Source organism: Nuphar pumila, chromosome 7 (genome assembly GCF_984573655.1).
Source record: "Nuphar pumila chromosome 7, dmNupPumi1.hap1.1, whole genome shotgun sequence".
In the NCBI taxonomy this organism is placed as follows: domain Eukaryota; kingdom Viridiplantae; phylum Streptophyta; class Magnoliopsida; order Nymphaeales; family Nymphaeaceae; genus Nuphar; species Nuphar pumila.
The window spans coordinates 20,723,942-20,746,375 of record NC_143255.1 but is presented as its reverse complement, the minus strand read 5'-3'; the positions used below and the strand labels follow the sequence as shown (position 1 = coordinate 20,746,375).

The 22,434-nt window shown below is 39.6% G+C and overlaps 2 protein-coding genes across 3 annotated transcripts; one reads left to right on the top strand and one right to left on the bottom strand.

Annotated features, from left to right (window-relative positions):
• The first annotated feature begins 811 nt into the window (after window positions 1-811).
• LOC149831451 (delta(7)-sterol-C5(6)-desaturase-like) lies at window positions 812-22,395 on the top strand. 2 transcript variants are annotated; one of them, XM_090013907.1, is made up of 3 exons: window positions 812-1,145; window positions 2,241-2,546; window positions 22,016-22,395. In XM_090013907.1, the coding sequence occupies exons 1-3, from the start codon at window positions 929-931 to the stop codon at window positions 22,045-22,047; spliced, it is 555 nt and encodes a 184-aa protein (XP_089870033.1). In that variant the 5' UTR covers window positions 812-928; the 3' UTR covers window positions 22,048-22,395. The 2 variants fall into 2 exon arrangements, with proteins under 2 accessions (XP_089870033.1, XP_089870032.1); XM_090013906.1 differs by lacking the exon at window positions 22,016-22,395 and adding an exon at window positions 14,050-14,531.
• LOC149831452 (rop guanine nucleotide exchange factor 1-like) lies at window positions 10,177-11,694 on the bottom strand. The gene is made up of 4 exons (XM_090011804.1): window positions 11,635-11,694; window positions 11,386-11,460; window positions 10,986-11,246; window positions 10,177-10,320 (listed from the first exon to the last, which is right to left on the bottom strand). Exons 1-4 carry the CDS (start codon window positions 11,692-11,694, stop codon window positions 10,177-10,179), a joined length of 540 nt encoding a protein of 179 aa, XP_089867930.1.
• Window positions 22,396-22,434: the final 39 nt, after the last annotated feature.

The following is a 22,434-nucleotide window of genomic DNA, read 5'->3' as shown; positions in this document are numbered from 1 at the left end:
GACAATTTTTACACTTTATGCCTTAACATATTTGCGACATTAGGCAACAAGGCCCGGTAAGCCTTCTCAACACATGCCATACCAGTAACATGCCAAGCGCGTGACAGCATGCGGCCAAGTGCCTTATGCGCATCATGCGTGGATAGCATTTGTGTCCAATGTGTGCGGCAATGTCGTGCACTATGAGCAGCGCCAATGTCATGCGCATTAAGCACACACAAGTGTTGTCACTACTGTGTGCGTCAAGCGCTTGCGGGGCCTGTTGCTGCACAAGGCAGGTCATGCAAGGCCCCTACACATGCGGGCAAGCCCAAAATGGGTCTGCTATGCAACGCAGATAGCCCAATGGTAGCATACCTGTAAGGCGGCCTTGGTTTTCCCGCCCTTTATGAAAGAAAGAAAGAAAAAAAACTCATTTTGTATTTCCCTTACAAATACGTCATTAGTATTTTCATATTATAAATTTATTTATAATATTTTTAAACAACTGATATTTTTTCAAGATTTTTATGATAAAAGAATTTTAATCATTTTAACCCCGTTAAGTTTGAAAAACGACATTTGTGACTATGCTGCCAATGACATCATGGAAAAGTGGCTTTTTTGTTTTGTTTTTTATTTCTTCATTTTGACTACTAAAACATAGTCACGTCAAAATTACTAATATTACAAAGCTATCGAGTGGGGGGGCCAAGGGAATGACCTAATAGTTGCATTTGGTCATTAATGAGGGCATTTATTCACAAACGCCTTTACGAGGCTACATAACAGGACTGCATGTAGAGAAATTGCACTTCAACCGGCCTCTGTGTTCTTTCGTGATTGATTGACTGATCCTATCTTGTCTTGTTTCTTCACCTCGAATTTCAGATTGCCAGGATATTTGAGGACCAGGGAAGGAGGTTGGGAGAGAGAGAGAGAGAGGGAGATGGAGGAGGCATACCACAGCCAGTTCGTGAGACACGCGGAGTGGTCCAATGAGCTGATCCTGGGCAGTCTTATACCAGGGGACTACAGGAGGCTCCCGCACACTGCCCAATCATGGCTCCGGAACTACATAACTGGGGTCATCTTCTACTTCGTCGTCTGTGGACTCTGGTGCTTCTATATCTACTACCTAAAGCACCGTGTCTACTTTCCTGATGGTCAGACTCGCTTTCTCTCGCTCTTTTTATATATAATATATATAAGGCACATCACCCTTTTTTCTTACTTTTAAGATTCATTTTGTAGATCAGACCTTCTAGATCTTATTTAGTACAAAATGAGTCTTGAATCATGTGATCTAGAGGTTAATATTTGGTGCCATCGCAGGCATGTAATCCTTGGTTCAGGTTTTATCAACTCAATTTGACCACATAGACGTGTTCAACATAGCTGGTTTGCTAAGAATCAAACATCAGATCACATTATCTCAATTAAAAAAAAAGATATTTTGAGTTGTCTCAGAAAAATCATAAATATTAGACCATATAAAAGTCATATTTTTCATCACAAAACTACACGATCCAAAACTAGATTCCTATCAAACGGCATCAAAATTACCTATTTTACATTACAGTAAACATATTCTAATCACTAAAATATGTTTGCTGGAGTATCAACCGAGATTTTGATGGGATTTTTTTTTTGTTTTTTCTTAAATTTCATCATACGATGTAAAGTATGTGTTGGGTTTTATGGGACCAGCTCTCGAATTGGCTGATTATGATATAAGCAGGATCTTTTAAGGCTTGAAATCGACAACTCAGAATTTTCATAAATATTTTAGCATTCAATATATATATATATATAAGTAATGCTTTTCTTAGGCCCCCTTTTTAGTTGGGTCTGGTTAAGCTCCTTCAAAAATCATAGATTTAAGTATTTTTTTCTCATGTCTAATACCCTAGATGTGATTTGTTTAGTGGGAGCCAACTTTTGGATCGCCGGCATCTGACCTTTATATAGGTTTTTTCGGTGATCTAAAATCAATGTCTATGAAGGTACCAGTTTTTTCATGCTCAGGAAAATATTTTTTTTCTTCAAAAAAACGTGATAAAAGAGTGAATTATCACTAAATCGAGCATGCTAAACACATCTAACGGCTCAGATCTATCATAAAACACTTAAAAGCTATGGGGCAGAATGAGAAATTGGGCCTAATATGTTCAGTTCTCTCTCTCTATATGTACCCGTTACAGGCTCTTTTTTCCATTTTCTTTTTCTTAATATATGATTTGAATGATTTACCTGTGCAGGCTCGCTACCTACAAGGAAAGCCATGTTAGACCAAATATGGTTAAGCATGAAAGCTTTGCCTGCACACTCTCTATTGCCCACAGTTACAGAGTACGCGGTTGAAAAGGGTTGGACAAGGTGTTACGCAAGAGTGGAAGAAGTTGGTTGGCCCTTGTACATTGTCTATACAGTTGTCTATGTGCTGCTCCTTGAGTTTGGGAACTACTGGGTGCATAGAGGAATGCATGAAATAAAGCCTATTTACAAGCATATACATGCAACCCATCACAAATACAACAAACAGGATACCCTTTCTCCATTCGCAGGTAATTTGGATTTATGAGCGAGCATGTTCAACATTTTTTTTTCATCTGATGACGCCATGAGCTAATTTAATTTTAGCTTTTCAGTTTCATAAATTAATATTTTTTCTTGCTAGGGGTGACCGTGTATTGTCACCTAATTAACATGGGCTGACCACTTTTAAAAACCCATAGGGTGTATTCCTTGCCGCAAGGTCAAAGCTAGGCCTACTCTACTGTAGGCAAAGGGATCTCACACTACAAGAAAAATGTGGATTAGCGACAGACATTATCCATCGCTAATCCGTCACTAAACAGTTTAGCGATGGATAGCGTCCGTTGCATAATCCTGGTCCCTAATTAGCGACAGAACTTTTTCGTCACTACTTTCATCACTAATTAACGACGGACATGATCCGTCGCGAGTCCGTCGCTAAATAAGTATTGATTTAGGTTTGCGATGGATTACATTTCGTCGCTAAAATAGCGACGGAATTAGCGACAAAATATAATCCACAACAAACCATCGAAAATTCATCGTTGAATATTAGCGACAGATATTATCCGTCACTACTTCATCACAAAATTAAAAAAAAGAGCCCCAACGTGTGCGCCTCATACGCCTTGAGGCGCACGCCTCGAGGCGAGGCGTGCCTCAGCTGGGGGGAACCCCAGACCCCCCTCGACAACCAACAAGATGATAAAATAGTTGTTGCAAGGTAGGGATCTGCTCCAGTAATTCCTCACTATCCATGTCTCTTATTCTGTTGTGCCCCTGCCACTCAAGGAGTGTGATCATCGAACCTATGTAATTCCAAAATTGGCAAAAATCTGAGAACAAACAGAAGGAATTACAATATTTAACAGGTGTACCTTCTCCTGCCCTTGTCCAGGCCTTAAATGCTCTATCTCGACATCATACCTCAATATTCTAAAACATTCTAATTGTTTTGGACCGCCACATTTTTCACCTTTTTGCTCTGATGTATATACCTCTTTGGCACTCTAGAGTGCCCCACAAGGCCTTACGGCTTAAGAACCTCGTGTATTCGGACTCTCTCTTCCCCTCTTGATGTACTTTGCTTTCAAGTATCTATAAAGAAGCTTTTTTCATCCTTGTCTCTTTGCTCTCTTTGTATTTGTGCATGCACATACTCTTGCTTTCGCTCGTGCGCGTGTGCTGTGCATTGCTTGTGCGCTTAAAAGGCCTGCTTTCGGTGTATATAAATTCCCGAAGCTACGTCATGGGGGCCTTCGCTTCTAAGTCCGTGACAAGTTGGTACTAGAGCCAGGTCGACATTGGGAGTGATAATGGCACCAAAGAAGAATGCCATGACCCCTTCGGGTAGTATGGTTCCTGCTGAAAAAGATTTCATGGCCAATGATCAAGTGTCAGCCATCTCACGCGATGTTGCGGAGCTAACTGGGATAATGACCAACATGGAGAAGTTGGTTAATGAAACTTGTGTCGCTTTTAATGAACTCAATGCAGAGATCAAGACAACAGTAGAGGGAGTGAAAAACTCGGTGGAAAGTCTTGCCACTAAACTTAATTACTCGGTGGAGGACTTTTTCACCAGATTTGATGATCTGTTGGGTCGGTTCAACATCATGGCTGCTGAATTGGATGTTATCCGACGAAAGAATGAACCGTTGGAGTGGCAGTTGAGGACTGCTCTGACTGGCGACATTGTGACATACGCTGATAGACCACGTTACAGGCTACCTGAGCCCATAAAGTATAAAGGCACACGGGACTCAAAGGATCTCAAGAATTTTATCTACAAGATAGACCCATTTTTAGAAGTTGCGATGATAGAGGAGGAAGCAGATAGACTGCGGACCGCAACAATGTACTTTGCGGATGAAGCGACTCTCTGGTGGAGACGTCGCTTGGGTGATGTTTGACGGGGATTGGTTGCTATAGTCTCGTGGGAGGATCACCAAAAGAAATTGTGAGACTACTTTCTACCTAAAAATCAGGAAAAAATAGCCCACAAAAGGTTGTTGGCGTTGAAACAGACATGGTTAGTGCATGACTATGTCAAGGCATTCTCTTCGATAATGCTGAAAGTTGAGAGAATGGATGATCAGGATCGGTTGCTCTATTTTGGCAACAGGCTGCAAAGATGGGCAAACCAAGAACTCAGTCGGCACGGCCCTACAACGCTAGCTGAGGTGCTCGTGGTTGCAGAAAAATTTACCAAGCTTGATAGGAATGAACCTGCATTTCAAGGCAAACAATAAGGAAATGATCGCAACAATCGAAGGGACAACCGAAAGAATGACCAAGGACATAATGCTGGTCGGGGGAACCAGCAGAATCATGGCCAACAAGATGGCCAAAACAATAACCAAAATTAAAATAACTTTTAGAGCGACAATTATCATCGCCGTGACTGCCGTATCTGCCACGGGGATCATTGGCAGGATACATGTCCCAATAAAAACCGTGGTGAAAGAAATGGAGATAATTGTGCACCCCGAGCTGCGAATGCTGTTCACGGTGAGGAAGAGGATCAACCTGCAGAGGCGCCAACAATTGGCGCAATGCAGATGATGAATGCAGTAAAGGTCACAACTGTTGTGAAACCGACAATATGCAAAGAGATGATGTACTTGGAACTTTTGCTCAACGGAAGACTTACCAAGGCATTGGTAGACACTGGTGCCACACATAACTTCATCTCGAGTGAAGAAGCAGAACGGTTGGGATTACAGTGGAAACAAAAAGAGAGTTGCATGAAAGCAGTTAATTCGGAGGCTAAGGCCATTTACGGCGTCGCTCATGATACACCAATGTAGATCCATAACTGGTCGGGAAGGATCACGTTATCAGTCGCACCTATGGATGATTTTAAAGTCACACTACAAGAAAATCGTGGATTAGCGATGGATAGAGACCATCGCGAATTTTTGCTCGCTAATTAGCGAAAAAACTTATCTGGCGTTAATTCCGTCGTTAATTTGCGACAGATTAGCGACGGATAATGTCCGTCGCTAAGCTATCGCTAAATTTTAAAAAAAAAAAGTTTTGATCCCTGTCGGGCGGTATTCCGGCAGCAATAAGCCGGACTTATACCGCACCCGACAGGCATTGCACAGAACCAGTGCTCTCCAGCGTCGCCGTCCTTCGTGAACCGGCGTCATCGTCCTCCGTGAACCGTCCTCCGTGAACCGATGCTCTCCGGCGTCGCCGTCCTCCGTGAACCGGTGTTGTCATCCTTCGTGAACCGACGTCGCCGTCCTCCGTGAACCGGCCTCTTGCACCGATGCCTCGAGGTTAAAGTGGTTCGAGTCTCGCTCCGACTTCACCCCGGACGGAAGGACGATCGCAGAAGAGAAAGACAGCATTACGTCTTCAATATTGTTGTTCCTTGACAGTCCAGAGGCCGGCCACTTCTTCTCATCCACTGCAGCTGCTGGCACCGCCATCTTCGGCTCCAACGAGCTGCCAAAAGCTGAGGTTCTGGCCACCGCTTTTGCGTCTGCCTCGTCGCCGTCCTCCATGAAATGGCATCCTCTGTGAGACGGCGTCCTCTGGCGTCGCCGTCCTCCAGCGTCCTCCGGCGTCGCCGTCCTCCAGCGTCCTCCGACGTCGTCGTCCTCCGAAGAAGTCGGTTTAAATCGAGCGCGATCGATTTAAATTTCGAACGTGGAGAGAGGGAAAATTTCGCGCTCTGTTAAATCGAAAATTAGCGAGGGATTTAGCGAGGGAATTTTTCCGTCGCTAATTAGCGACGGAAAAATTCCCTCGCTAAATCCTTCGCTAAAATGTTTTTCTTGTATTGAGAATTAGCGATGAAAAAATCATTGTCGTTAATCCGTCGCTAATTAGCGATGGATTAGCGATGAAACAACTTTCATCGCTAATCCGTCGCTAATTAGCGACGGATTAGTGAAGAAACATCTTTCATCGCTAATCTGTCGCTACTTAGCGACGGATTCATGAAGAAAGTTTTCTCTAGCTAATCTGTCGCAAAGTTGCGACGGAAAAAATCTATCGCAAATTTCCGTCGCTAATTAACATTTTTCTTGTAGTGTCATCATCGAGATAGAATTCTTGAGAAGCAACAAGGCAGTGTCGATGCCTCACCTTAACGTTGTCAACTTTGAGAGTGAGAATCAGTCTTGCATGGTTATTGCGATAGCAGGAAAGCCATGTGAGCGCTTGGTGTCTGTGCTCCAATTGAAGAGAGGCATGAAAAGTAGTGACAAGACTTTTCTCGTCACAATCTACGCTACAGATGAGGCAAAAGAAGCCGCGGATGTCCTTGAGGCCTTAGCACCAGTATTGAAAAAGTTTGGCGATGTTATGCCCGCTGAGATGCTGAAGAAACTACCTCTGAGGCGTGAGGTAGACCATCAGATTGAACTAGTACCAGGTGCACGACCACCCGGAATGGCTCCTTATCGCATGGCAATTCCTAAGCTACAGGAATTACGCAAAAAATTGAATGATATGCTCGAAGCAAGGATCATCCAACCATTCAAAGCTCCCTTTGGAGCGCTTGTGCTATTTCAAGCAAAGCATGATGGGTCGAAGCAGTTGTGCGTTGACTATAGGGCACTGAACAAAATAATGGTGATGAACAAGTATCTGCTTCCTTTTATTGCAGACTTGTTTGATCAACTTGAAAAGGCGAAGGTCTTCTCTAAGTTGGATTTGAGATCTGGCTACTGGCAAGTCAAAGTTGCAGAAGGGGATGAGCCAAAGACTATATGTGTAACGCGATATGGGGCGTTTGAATTCCTTGTCATGCCCTTTGGCTTGACGAACGCGCCCGCTACCTTTTCAACCTTAATGAATAAGATATTCTACCTGCACCTTGACAAGTTTGTCGTCATGTACCTAGATGACATAGTGGTGTACAGTGACTCGATGGAGCAGCATGTTCAGCACCTTCAGATTGTGTTTCAAACTCTGAAGGACCACGAACTGTATGTCAAGCGAGAAAAGTGCCTATTCAGCCAAAAGGAAGTCCATTTTCTTGGGCATATTATGGGAGGAGGCACTTTCAAAATAGACCACAGGAAGATTGAGGCTATTCAAGAGTGGGAGCCACCCTCTAAGGTTTAAGAGTTACGCTCCTTCTTGGGGCTTACAAATTATTATCGACGCTTCATCAAGGGATACTCGCAGATCGCTGCGGCGCTCACAGATCTGTTGAAGAAAAATAAACCATGGCTATGGTCGGATGCCTGCTAGAAGGCTTTTGATGGGTTGAAGCATGCCCTGACAGAGGAGCCAGTGTTGAAGTTGCCTGATTGTCGGCAAACGTTTGAAGTGCAGATCGATGCGTCTAACTTTGCTATTGGTGGAATGTTGCTCCAAGAAGGACATCCTATCACATATGAAAGCAGAAAGTTAAACGACGCTAAGTGTCGATACACTGTGCACGAGCGTAAGATGTTGGCGATCGTGCACTGTCTCCGCACATGGAGGCACTATCTTTTGGGGTCGCAGTTTGTTGTGCGCACTGACAACGTTGCGACAAGCTACTTTCAGACTCAGAACAAGCTGAGTCTAAGGCAAGCGTGCTGGCAGGATTTCTTAGTAGAATTCGATATGGCCCTCGAATACAAGCCAGACAAGACCAATGTTGTGGCTGATGCCTTGAGTTAAAAGGCAAAACTCTCAGCTTTGCTTGCTTTGGACGACAGTGTAAGCCAACCGACGAGCGATCTTCTCGAACAAGTGCGAGAAGCTTGAAAAAGTGACCTGATGGCTCAATAATTGATCACATTGGTGAAGGAAGGAAAGACGCAAAGATTTTGGTTAGAGGACGATTTGCTCTGCGCAGTGGGCGACCGTCTATATATTCCGCGGCAAGATACCTTGAGGAGGCGCTTAATGCACGAGTGCCACGATACTACCTGGGCGGGTCACCCAGGGCAACAGAGGACCTTAGCGTTGTTAGAATGCACATTCTACTGGCCGCAGATGCGCGATGATATAGATGCTTATATGCGGACTTGCTTGATTTGCCAACAAGACAAGCCCATCAATCAGAGACCCGGTGGACTACTAGAGCCCCTACCTATGTCAAGTCGTCCGTGGGATTAAATAACCATGGATTTCATTGTGAGCTTGCCGAAAGCACAAGGCTGTAGTTCGATCTACATGGTTGTGGATAGGTTCTCGAAGTATGTTGTCTTTGTGCCTGCCCCTGTCACCTGCTCAGCTGCAGATACTGCGAAGTTATTTATGCAGAACATAATCAAGTATTGGGAAATTTTTTAGAGCATCGTCAGCAATCGTGATGCACGTTTCATGAGAAGTGTTTCGCTTAATGGGGACAAACTTGCATTTCAACATAAGTTTTCACCCCCAAACCGATGGACAAATACAGAAAATAAATAGTATGCTAGAGGAATACATGCGACACTTTGCCAGTGCCAACCAAAAAGATTGGGTTGATTTACTTGATGCGGCTCAATTCTGCTACAACCTTCAAAGGAGTGAGTCCTCCGACCATAGTCCATTTGAAGTCACAACCGAACAACAGTCGCAGACTCCGCACTCCCTTGCTACGCGAGGATGTGGCAAAGCACCTTATGCATACCAGTTCGTCAAGAACTGGCAAGATCAGACAGAGTTGGCGAAGGCATATCTAAACAAAGCAACCAAGTGCATGAAGAAATGGGCAGATAAGAAGCGTCGTCCAACAGAATTTCATGTTGGAGACAAAGTGTTAGCCAAGATCTTTTTCGGCCACACAACTATCTTTTGAGGCCACCACTGAGGCCTTATTCGCAAGTATGATGGTCCATTTACCATTATCAAACGTGTGGGAAACTTGGCAATCCACATTTTTAGGGGCTGGACTTGCCAGCAAACTTTCAAGTGCATCCGGTATTCCACATATGTAACCTGAAGTCGTTCCACAAAGATGAAGGAGATCCTCAACGGAGCATGCCTTAACATACTCTGATCCCGCAGCGGGCTCCCTCAACAGTCAGTGTACCAGGCAGAGAGCCAGAGGTCATCCTCAACCATTCCAACAACTATCTAGGGGAGGTCAAAAAGTACTTAGTGCAGTGGAAAGGATTGCCAGAATGTGAAGCCACCTGGGAGAAGGCCAACAACATGTTTCAGCATCGACAACTTGTAGAAGGCTACCATGAACAATTGGTGTCGAGGACGGTGCCAACTTAGGCGGAGGAGCGTGTTCTGGACCGCCACATTTTTCACCTTTTTGCTCTGATGTATATACCTCTTTGGCACTCTAGAGTGCCCTACATGGCCTTACAGCTTAAGAACCCCATGTATTCAGACCCTCTCTTCTCATCTTGATGTACTTTGCTTTCAAGTATCTATAAAGAAGCTTTTTGCATCCTTGTCTCTTTGCTCTCTTTGTATTTGTGCATGCGTGTACTCTTGTTTTCGCTCATGCGCGTGTTGTGCATTGCTTGTGCGCTTAAAAGGCCTGCTTTCGGTGTTTGCGAATTCCTGAAGCTACGTCGTGGGGGCATTTGCTTCTAAGCCCGTGACACTAATATTTCCTCCAGATATAAAGCGTAGGTACGAACCCATGAAGATCAATCCCAAGCTAGGAAAGAAAAAGAAAAAGAAAATGAAAGTGCAAAACCACAAATTTATGCCAATTATGTATTCCTATACAGGTGAATAGTGGATATAAATATTACTTCACTAACCAATAGGACTTGAATCATCCTTGAAATTGGACATTTGGAGAATGTGCGCCTTTTCTGAAAAATTTAGCAGTTCTTCCCTAAAAGTAGGGTCACCATCTCTTAGCATCCTATGGATAATTATTAATGTTTTCAATGCAACCTGCAAAATGCCACCAATTGTCACCAGAACAGGAAAGCATATTAAAAGATGCATCTCATCAACCATCAGTTTGACAAAACAAGGGCTCAGAACAAAACGCCATCTCAAATTGTGTCTATCATCTGAAAATAAAAAAAGTCTAGTTCCAAAAGCAAACCCGAAACATCTCAAAAAACACTATCGTCCTCTCTTGAACTAACAAATCAAGACCTCTAGAACATAAGTTGGCAATGGACACATTATATGTCAGCTAATCAACTTCTCATATGACCAGCCAAAAGGTTTAGAATTGTTCAAAGGCGAAAGCAAGGAAACTCTAGACTTAAGCATCTTCAAATCTCTTAGCAATAGGGGAGTAAGGGGCATACTCACTTTTAGTGTGAGTATAGCAGCATAACCTATTTATGCAAAACAATTCAGGCAAAATAGGCAAAAGGATACACAAAATATAGATGCACAAAGTCTTGTTTTGAAGTACAGAATTACATCGAGCAAGAACAAAGCCATCACAACAAGAAAATACCATCTCAGGATTAGCTCAGTGAATCCTACACACAATTTGCCACAAAGAAACACTTATTTTATATACAGGTAAATAAAAATTATTTGAGGGCACAAGCAAGCGAAGCATTTAGCACAACCAACTGAAAAGAGCTAAGACTTACCTTTGGAGAGCTCTCAAAGTAGACATCAGGTATCTTTATTTCTGCTAGTACGCTGCTATTTATAGCCAAGGAAGCCTTTAGAATTTGAGTCAAGCAATTTTTTGAGTGCAACTTCTTTCTTGCATCAGCAGACAACCCACTGAGCGGGACTTGCAGACATGGAAGGCACCATTTTTCCTCTTGTCGTTGGTAAGACCTCCTTTTGGAACAACAAGGATTACCACCATCATCAACCAGTATCCCACGATCAACGTACCAAAACTCTGTTTATCGAAAACTATCGAGTATTCCCTACAAACCATCAATTATGATATCCAGTCACTTCCAATTCCACATATATTGAATTCAAGCATAAATTGATCACTATAACCTTACGCAGGGCATCGCTCTAGGATCTTACGAGTAACATCACATCAAGCTTCCTAAGTGCAGGCAGGTTAATGTACAAATCCGATCGAGGGCGGGTTATCATCAACTGAATTCACCACACACAAAATGAAATCCTTAATGATCCAATGCTGCTTATTTGGACGAGATCAAGAACAAAACACAAAACCATGAATGCGTAAAAACCTCTAAAGTCTTGCCACCAGGAAACTCTTGCAACGCAGGGATAAGCTCGACAATGGAGTCGCTAACACACAATAACCAATCCATCTCGCAGCTCCACAACGCCTTCTTCTACAATGGCAATGGCTCCAGCCTCCATAGCTCCCCAAACATCGTTGCTATTAGCGCATGCATACGGTTTCATCATATCAGTTAACGAAAATCCAGAATATACAAAATTCTTCTAAACGACAACTACCACCACCTAGGAGCTAAGTTTAAACGGAAAATTAGGGTTTTCAGTGACACAAAAATGCTCGTTCGGCGGTCGAAATGCGATGCTAGAATAGATCTCAGATTGATGATGATCAAACAAAATTGGCACAAAAAAGGGGAAGAGAAAAAAATGTGGAAGAGTATGTGGGGTGAAACAACGTGCCAGAGAGGTTGGTGATGGTGTTGGAGATGGCGAGGAGAAGCTTTGTGAATCACTCTTTCATCATCTTGAGCTCTGCATTTCCCAGCCAACAAAGGACTTCTTCAGAGCAAAAAGAATGAAAAAAGCAAGAGTTAGCCAGAAAAGGGACTAGACAATGACATACCGGCCGGATCGATCTCCGTCTTCTCCCTGAGCTTCCCCCCCTCCTCCCCCCACAATCTGCCATCTCTGCTGTCGACGACCGAGAGTGGAGGCGCCATGGCAGGACTCGACGGATCATCACGATTGCCGACTCCTTCGCTCGGATCAGAGGGGAGGGGATCGTCAAGGGCATCGAGGAAGAGATCGGGAAGGGATTCCTCCTCCTTTAGGGTTTCTGCCATTGATGGTACAGTGGAGGATCTTTCAGACGAAAGGGGAAACACACGAGAAAGAAATGAAGAGGGAAAAAGAAGAAGGGAAGGGAAAGGAGAGGGGAAGACAAGAGTCGGTCGGTGACGACGTGGCTCCGACCGGTCTACGGAGGAGGAAGAAAAAGGAGAAGAAGAGAAGGCTCGAGGGGCGGCTGCGTACAGTGAAAGGGGAAAAAGTGCGAGGGGGGGTGAAAAAAACTTCGCGCGGTTTAAATCGAAAACTAGCGACAGAACAATTCTGTCTCAAAATCCATCTCTAATTAGCGACAGAGTAGTGACGGAAAAATTCTGTCGCTAATCTGACACGAAGTTGCGACGGAGTTTGACACAAAACTTTTTCATCGCTAATTAGCGACGGATTTTGAGACGAAATTGTTTTCATCACTAATTCTACAGCGAATTTCAATTTTAACGATGATTACTTTTCTCTAGCTAATCCGTCGCAAATTTGCGACGGAAATAATCCATCATAAATTTCCGTCGCTAATTAACGTTTTTCTTGTAGTGTCAAGTGTTACCCTTTGTGACAAATATCACTATTTTTTCAAAAAATCATGAAAATAATGTGGTAAGTTGAGCAAACACTTTAAAGGGGAATTTCTTACCATATTTTTGAAATATCAATATGTTTCATTAAAATGTAAATATGATATTTTTATCATGATATTTACACTTTTAAGAGATATTTTTTTGCAAAAAAAATGTGATTTCATATATATATATATATATATATATTCCCATGAAAGCAAAAAACAAGAATTATGAAAAATCAGTTTCTCATGATAATTTGGCTGCTGATATTTTCCGATTAAAATATTTCGTCACTAGGGTTTTACCAACCAGAAGCCTGCCAATGATAGGGGTTTTCCTTGGCCTATCCAAAACAATAATAATAGCCATAATACCCCAAACTGGTTTGTATATAAACCCCATTTCACACCCAACATGAACCTGAACCAATTAATCCAAACCCAAACAAACACAAACCAGAACTCAGTTTCTTCCCACACCCAATTGGGACCCATGTCCTAATCTGGTTCCCTTAGAAAAATCTGGTCCCTCAACCCACTAATTAACCATACCCCAAATCCAACTTGTGAAATAGAACCAAATCCAAATTGCAAAATAGGACCCAGACGCATATTAAAAGAGCAGGATCCAATTGGCCCAATTTCCCTATTATTCTATCAGACTGAAACTACTACCCTCTCGTTAATACTGCAAAATGTTGTTCGAAATGTGAATACCACTATTTTTTACGAAAAGTTGGGCATGAGGATGCATTTTCTTTTAAAATTTTAACATACAAAAATGCATGTTTAATAACAAAAAATCCAAAAAGGTAAAAGTTTTTCAATTAAAAACATATAAATATTATTTATCAGGTATGGAACAAGTATATATGTTTTTTCTAGGGTAGGTCCGGTTGGACCCAGGTCTGGACAAGCCAAGTACCAGTGCCTCAGAATCAGATCTGGGTCCAGACCCACCTGCATGGTCTGCAGAAGGTACGACTCATTGACACCCCTCACTGATCATTCCTCATCCAGATTGCTGCCTTATCTAAGCTTAATTATATTTTCCCGTTTGCAGTTAAATTTATTATTTTTCTGTAAATTAAGAAACAAAAAAGGGTAGTAACTTAATTCGCTTTCTGTTGCAGGCTTTGCATTGCATCCTCTAGACGGTGTACTGGAGGCATCATCCCAATTCTTTGGTCTGTTTGTGGTGCCGATACATTTCGTTACGTACATGGTGATTGTGTTGTTTCTGGGGATGTGGTCTATTAACATCCATGACTGCATCCATGGGGAGTGGTGGCTTTTGATGGGGGCAGGATACCACAAAGTTCATCATATCATATATCGCCGTAACTACGGCAACCTCACCACCATCATGGACCGCCTATTTGGAACCATTTGTGAACCTGAGCGCGAGGGAAAAAAGGCCTCCTGAGGATCATCTCTCTCTCTCTCTCTCTCTCTCTCTCTCTCTCTCTCTCTCTCTCTCTCTCTCTCTCTCTCTCTCCTAATGTAATAAGCACTTTTTAAGTCCGCTCTTACATGATATAATTATATATGACTTTTATATGCAATGAAAAACTGTCGAGCACAATTGCAATAGATGTATGTTATTTTCTTTATCTTTTTGGGGTCTTATCACGGTTAATATTAATTCAATGTATTTCGTGAATGGGTTGATTAGCACAGTAAAGATTATAATTTTTCTATAAAAATTGTTTATATATGTATATATATCTAATACCCCTTGGTTCATGCTTTTTAAGGTTTAGGTGATATGTGTTTGTTGCCTTGTGTCATATACCCTTTCCTATGAGCCCCATCGTGTCGTCTGCTTGTTGATTTATTCATGTCCTTGGAGGGTACATGTGATAAGGATAATCACGATAATCAGAGTTCACGTCAAATGAAGAGTTTGGATAATCAGAGTTTACGTCAAATGGATGATAAGAATCCAAGTTAAATGGAGGATCATAATGAGAGTCCTAGTCAAATGAAGGTTATCAAGTCTGTCGCAAAGAGTCTAACAAAGGGTGATAAGGTTCACGATAATATGGATATATCAAGAAGAGTCCATGATAATATAAAAAATAGAGAGTTCAGATATGTTACTTGTTTGTAAAAAATTATATAAAGGCTCTCAATGGAACCTACTCAATCATCACGTTGGGTAAAGACTTTGCACCATGGAATTAGGTGTTCATAAACACCGACCCACGTAAATCGTGTTCTTCTTTCTATACGTTCTTTTTGTTTTCATGGTATCAGAGCTCATTGCCTGATGAGAGATTTTCTTTGCCTTCTTTTTTTCTTTATTTTCTCTTTATTATGGCTGCCATTTCAATTGAGTTGACCTTCTCAGTGAAATACCCATATTCTTTCAACCTAAATGTCTCTAATTTTGTGACAATCAAACTTAACCATAACAACTTTCTGTTATGACAAACTCAAATTCTTGGTCTTGCTGAAAGCTAAGACATGCTAGGATTTTTTATGGAGAATACCCCATGCTTACTCAATTCGCGCACACTCCTACGGGTACTGCTATGAATCCTGAATACATGACATAGAGAAAACCAAACTATTTAATGCAAGGTTGGATTACTGGTACTCTTGCTGAAGAAGTTCTTGAAATCGTTGTTGGCCTACAAACTTCTCGAGATGTATGGAATGCTTTGATAACCTACTTTGCCCATGTATCTAAAGAACGAGAATTCCTACTCATTCAAAAATTACAACTTCATTAGAAGAATGAAATGTCAATAGTCAATTCTATTAAAAGCTTCAAAAATATATATGATGAGCTTGCGGCCATAGGCAAGCCTAATGATATGACATCGAGGTGTTCTGGTTATTGAATGGGCTTGGAGCTGGTTATGAATTATTTGTTACAACCATGCTCAAACCACCAACCTCGTCTTAGGAATAAGTTGTCAGGTTGTTGCAAAGTCATCAAACCAGATGCGATTTGTATGAAGGAGTGAAGAATCACTCAACATTTTTTAGTCAAAGAACTGAAAATCAAAAAATTGAATCTCCAACAAAAAGCAACAGTTTTCTGTAAAAGGCCATGAGTTTACTCAAGCAGGTCAAACTATAAACCGTAGAAATAATTTCATCCAAAAGAAGCCCTTCAATGGTCAAACAGGAAATCAGGCCTAAGCAAAAAATAAGAAAAAGTGTGTGATTTGTTAGATTTGTTCAAAACTGAATCACAGGGCTATAAATTATTGGCATTGATTCAATTAGTCTTTTCAGGCTGAAGATGTTCCCTAAGCTCTTGCAGCGTTAAAACTTTATGATGGTCAAGACAATGTGTGGTTCCCAGATACACGAGCAATTGTCCATGTTACTTCATATGCAGGTAAACTTGACAATCTTAGTAAGTATCATGGATGAGAAAAAATTATGATTGGTGATGGATCCAAACTTGCTATTACTCATACAAAAATAGCAAATCTAAAAATTGGAAGCAAATATTTGAATCTTGAAAATGTTCTTGTTGTTTCTGAAATTAAGAAGAATCTAATTTTTGTTAGTGAGTTAACTTCTAACATGCCTTATTTGTTTGAGTTCTCGTCTAATGATTTTTTGGTGAAGGACAAAACCAACAGCAAAGTGCTAGTGACGGGCAATAGAATCAATGGTCTATATGAAGTCATGCCAAAAAACAAGCAAATCTTCTACTCTACACGTTTTCGCTCTTATAGCAAGGGCATCTGGCATGCAAGACTTGGCCATCCCAATATGCAGTTGGTTGCGATTTTCCCCCAAAACACTGAAAAATGCAAGGTCAAACCAGAAAAAATCTACACTCATAAAAACACTGAAAAATGCAAGGTCAAACCAGAAAATGTGATTTTCCCAAAAAATTCAATATAAAACAAAACCTCAAAAACAACGATAAAGATGGGTTTTTAATGTGATTTTATCATGGGTCATGCATAAATAGATATGAATAAGATGCAAATATTATGCATAATCACTACTCAATTTTTAACTATTAAATAAACTAGGTATATAACTGTAGGACTCATCTGGTCTCTTGTATGAACTTATATGACTTCCTAAGCTCTCTCTTGAACCTTTAGGATTTCTTTTATGAACTAAAATACAGTCATTATGTCAAAATTTTAGTCCACTTAACCCCTGTATAGGGGAGGTTCTGTCAAAAATTTTAAATAAATTTTGGTATTTTCATATTGAAATAGGGCAGGTTCTGTTAAAATTTCTAAAATAATTTTGAAGTTTTTTTTATATTAAAATAAGGCAGATACTGTCCAAATTTTTATAAAAAAAATTTAAATACCATGATTTGATAATGGGTAAATAATGCCAAAATTATTTACCAAATGAGCAATTCTGATTGATTTGAATTTGAAATACTCAAAAGGAAATTACTGTTATATTTGAGAAATTTAAATTATATATTATCTATTAATGATTTAATTTTAACATTTTAATTGTTATACATTGGAATATGTGAAATGAAATCATAGGCTCTGAGGTGGCACTTGTAAACCCCATGAATTTTCAATATTTTTATGAGGAATAAAGATAAATTTAATGCTAAAATATTATTTGAACTTAAGATGAGATTTAATTACAATTTAAACTTTAATTGGATTTGGAATGACTCTCAAACTGGGAATTTATTTTGAATTGAGTTTTGATTTTTAATTGAATTTAATCTATATTTAAGTTGGACTTAATTAGAATTTAATTTAAGTTTCAAGTTAATCATGATTCGAATTGAGTATGCGTTTGAGCTTGGAGTCCCATTGAATTTTAGTTTCAATTTTCAGAATTCGGATTTAGATTTAATTTAGATTTAATAGATGGATATTAGATATTCTAATTGGATTTGGATTTGATTCAAATTTTTATCTAAACTTTTAAAAACCCTAATTTTTGAGTAATTTCCTTTATAAAATAAATTCAAACATTTAGAGACAAAAAACCCTATTTTTGAGGCTAAGAATGAATTCACAACAAAATTTCAATAAATTCTGAGTTTTATTTCATCGAAATCAGACTTGAATTGACTTTCGAACACCCTTAGCAAGTTAGGGGGCAATTCAAGTAAATTTGGAGCCTTGTAGTGGTGTTTTTGACCTCGAGGGACATAGTCATTCCAACCTTGGTTGACCAGCCAGGTCAACTGTATGAGACCCTTATTGGTTTCATACACTTTGACTAGGCTTTGACTAAGGTAGGTTTTAGAAATAGTTTTGTAGAGTGAGGTGATTTGAAAAGTAGAAAATAAGGTCTTAAAGAAAATAAGGGCATTCAAAACCACCTCACTTTGGGCCAATACATGCAAAGCTGGGTCTACATGCATTGTCAACCCCTAACTTGTGCAGTGGGCTCATCATGATCCCACTTGAATGCTATGAACCCCCTATAGCCATTAAAAAATTAAAGAAAAAATTAAATAAAACAAAAATATTTAAAAAAAATAGAAAATTTCACCTCTTCTGAGGCCAATGCATGCAAAGCTTGGTCTGCATGCATTAGTAGCAAGCTGCTACACCTATTTGGGAGTAGAAGTTGTGCCACCCAATCTGACCAACTAATTTTATGGATTAAAAAAATGAAAGAATGAAAAAAATGTCAAAGTGAATGATTGAGAGGGGGGGGGGGGCATTTTTGCCTTAGAGAGGAGGAGAGGGGGGACGTCCAGCCCTCCCTCACTCTCTTTCTCATTCCTTCTCCCTCATATCTCGCATCTCTCTCTCATTCTCCCTCTCTCTCCCTCACTCTCTCTAATTCCCCCTACACAACCATGATTTTTGGTTTTTGATTTAGAGTTTTGAACTTGGGCATTACCACTCACCTTTTCGGCCATAGTTGGTGCAACTGAGGAGCTCAACCAGCTTGAGAGTTCAGTTGGTGGAGATTTTTGGAGACACAGGTGTAAGCTTGTGTTAGTTTGGCTCATTGTTGAATCTATATCTGGGCCATTCGAACTCAGAAATTCCTGATTTTTATTTTGCTGGATAGACAATAATTTTATCTAAAACTTTCATGTTCTGTTCATTGATAGAAATAGTCAAGTTAGACCTCGTTTAGGACTATCCCGAGTGTAACAATACCTAGATCCAACAATCAGTCCGCTTGTTTGAGCCGTATCTCGACAACCAGTTGTCAAAAAATTGCAAATTTATGCTCAATATAAAGGTGATAAAAATATCTAAACTTTTTATGTTGCCTCTACTTGCAAAATAGGCGAGTTGCTAAGTTAAAACGCCACAAAATTCAACAATGCCAGAACTTTGGATATTCTTTTATTTCTTTCGAGTATAGGATCCATTTGGATTTTGGATTGTGGATCGACCTACAGTCGGTACCACATCAAATACACATGAACATTAATTACTTGTATTGCTATCATAATATGGACACCACTTGTTCATATATGCAACCTATGAATTGATGTCATTTTATGACAGCAATTATGAAGGATTTTTATATATATTAGGTGTTGTCACAAAGATGATCGACACTTGCATATAAAAATATTTACTTTTGAGTGGCTGTCAAATGCGAAAAGCCTTGTTCATAAGCACTATAAATTTATATGAACAACCTGCCATATGCATTTTTAAGTAATGAATACTCATGTTCATATAGATACATGTTTAAAATAAATTTTTTTATTATGTATGAATAACCCATACGCCTATGCTTTTGAAATAAAATTTTCTGTTATTATTAGTTGTCACTTTGCTCATGTGCATAATAATAAAATAAAATTTTTATTGGCCTAGTGAATTTAAATGTTAGTTATGTGAAAAAAATATTTGTTTTGGCCTCTCACTAGTGTGTTTGAATATGGTTAAGAAAAAATTCTGATATAACATTCAATAAATATGTTTTGAAATCTAGTTATATATATATATATATATATACGTGTTAGATAATATGAGATTTTATAAAAAAAGAGAGAGAAAATGAATACTAACAATGTATAGCTACTCATGAAGTGTTATATATATTGTTGTACATGAGAATCAAACCCAGTTCATAGAATATGAGTAAGTATAGCTACTCATGAATTGGGTAGAACCTCGTATACGTGGGCCCTAGTAGGTCACAGATATATTTATGAATCTCATGTGCATAGTTGAGAAAAAAAAACTAAAAACTATATTTTTAATTGTTCTAAAACCATAAACATGAAATGAAGAAGAAATTTTTTTTAATCAAACTAATTAATCTAAGAAACTAGTGGTTTAGCTTATACATCGGCCCTAGTGTTCATGTATGAGGTTTGGGATTCGTAAACTTAAGATTTACGAATGTTTCTAATTTTATTTCTCATAGTGTGGGCCTTGGAAAATGATTTTCCCAAGTGATAGCTTACTGTTAGGTATTGTAAAAGCTCGTTGAGAGTGCAATAAGGTGTTTGCACTAGTTGTGAGAAATAATTTTTTTCTTAAAATTAGACATTCAATGTGTCTTGTTGGGCAAGGCCATGAGTACCGGAATGGTACATTGAGAAATTTAAAAATTTGATAATGAATCAAAATTAAAATAAACAAGATACACATATTTTGGTTAAGCCCTAAAGTATGGGGTAACTTGTCACCTTGAGTGACTCTTTGCTTACCTTGAGAGCGAGCTTACACCAACTCCGTAAGATTGTGCTGAGTTGCCGACAAACTCCTTCTCAACTAGCGGTGGCATGTTACTCTTGTGGGCCCCGATTCTAAGTTGAAACCAAATCAATGTCAAAGGACTATGTCTTCTAGCTTTTTTTTGCTCAGGGAACAACTTTGGAATGGATGCGACAGGTAATTAAATGTAGCCTAATCAGATTATGAATCAACTTTGGAATGGAAAGTTGCACAGCACTTGTTGACACAGTTGGATGCAGCAATATCCATGATCCATGGAGCAAGAAAAAGTTTGAGTCACTAATATATCTTTAAGTCAGAATTTTTTTTCTCCAGTGATAATGGCAGTTATCTGACAAAGAATCAAGAGCATCAACTTCATTCCAGTCAAGATAATGCACTCTTTCAACTTCAATGTCAAAAAAGAATCTGTCAAATTGAGATTAACGTTTGTATCTGCAGAGATTGGTGACATAGCCCTAACAGAAAAAAACATTTCCTGCTGTCATAGAGCAGCAAGGAATGAACTGATTATAAATATTAATCAAGTAGAAAATCTTCCTGTGTGTAATCAAAACTTTTCATAGGACAAGGGAGATACTAAGGCCACAAAAACTTCTAAAAACAGAAGGATCTCCATTCCTTTGGCTGGACTGTGCAGTCATGCTATCCTCACCAAGGAGGATAAAGAAATATGGACAAGTTATCGTGATTTTATCATGACAAGTTTACATGCATTTAACTTCCCAATAAGGGCTTGAGAAATTCAAATTTTCAACTATTATTAATTTTTTGCCATTTAATTTTATTAGATTCATTTTTATATTTTCATATTTTGAGCTTATTTTTTCACATGTTTAATAAAAATGTGCCAATCATTTCAAAAATATAAAACCGTCTTGAAAAAGCGATCTCCACTATTCTTATGACAGTGGAAAGTGACTTAAGATAGAAACAGAACTCTCGCTCTCTCTCCATCAATCAGGTGAACCTGATCACATAATTGGTGTGTTTAGCCAATCAGTCTAGGATTATCAAGATCCATGTGACATTCACGATCAATAAACCTCAAAACAATTAAAGGAGTGACTCTATACTTCACCATACTTTCATAAGAATGCATTTCAAAATCTCTGTCTAAATAATAGATGTGAATTTGGCCGTCTAAAAATTTTGGATTATTGAACTTTTGTGATGTGTTCTAGTGTTCTTTATTTCAAGGGATAAACATAATTGACAAGTTGGTCTTATCTCTGTAATTTTAGTTTGCCTCTCCTTGTGGATTCAAGTCTGTACTTATTCTTGGTCAAATAGTTACAGCATATATATGGGTTTGGAAACCACACAGGTCCTTTCAGATGCTTTGCCAAAAGTTGTTCCTTATGTACTCATAAATCATCGAGGGGTTTGTTATGTGTCAGCTCAAGCTTTTCTAATCATATTGCACTCTACTGATTGCTGATTTTTTCCTTCTCTTTGTATTGTGCAGGAGCTTCTTTCACTTATAATGTGTGCTATTGAACGACATCCAGATAGCAACACACTAGATTCTTTAACACACACACATTGTTTGTGAGACCTGAGATCCATTCATCACTCATTTTATCAATCATACAACAGCTGGTTGAGGATTCTGCCATTGTTGTGCCAGAAGCTGCTGCTCATAACTTGGCGTTGCTGATTCCGCTCTTCCCGCATATATGGACAAATATTTCAAGGTCAGCCTCACTAAATATGCTCAGAGGCAAACATGGATCTTAAAACTGAGGGTTTAGGGATGGCAGAGAGACTTTCTCATGTCATAATGATTTTGACAAGCTAAAGATTGCAGATTTTGACAAGGTCTTGAAGGAGAGACCAATGTATGTTCAAATTCACAAAGGTCTGATGCATTAGGCAAGAGTCGGT

What these genes read in the sequence shown, in the direction of transcription:
- LOC149831451 (XM_090013906.1), top strand. Translation starts at nt 929, where the DNA reads ATGGAGGAGGCATACCACAGCCAGTTCGTGAGACACGCGGAGTGGTCC. An exon ending in CCGTGTCTACTTTCCTGATG is followed by an intron (nt 1,146 to 2,240) that starts GTCAGACTCGCT and finishes TTACCTGTGCAG; the next exon opens with GCTCGCTACCTACAAGGAAA. An exon ending in TACCCTTTCTCCATTCGCAG is followed by an intron (nt 2,547 to 14,049) that starts GTAATTTGGATT and finishes TTTCTGTTGCAG; the next exon opens with GCTTTGCATTGCATCCTCTA.
- LOC149831452 (XM_090011804.1), bottom strand. Translation starts at nt 11,694, where the DNA reads ATGGAGGCTGGAGCCATTGCCATTGTAGAAGAAGGCGTTGTGGAGCTG. An exon ending in TGGAGCTGCGAGATGGATTG is followed by an intron (nt 11,461 to 11,634) that starts GTTATTGTGTGT and finishes TGGTGAATTCAG; the next exon opens with TTGATGATAACCCGCCCTCG. An exon ending in ACTTTGAGAGCTCTCCAAAG is followed by an intron (nt 10,321 to 10,985) that starts GTAAGTCTTAGC and finishes GGCATTTTGCAG; the next exon opens with GTTGCATTGAAAACATTAAT.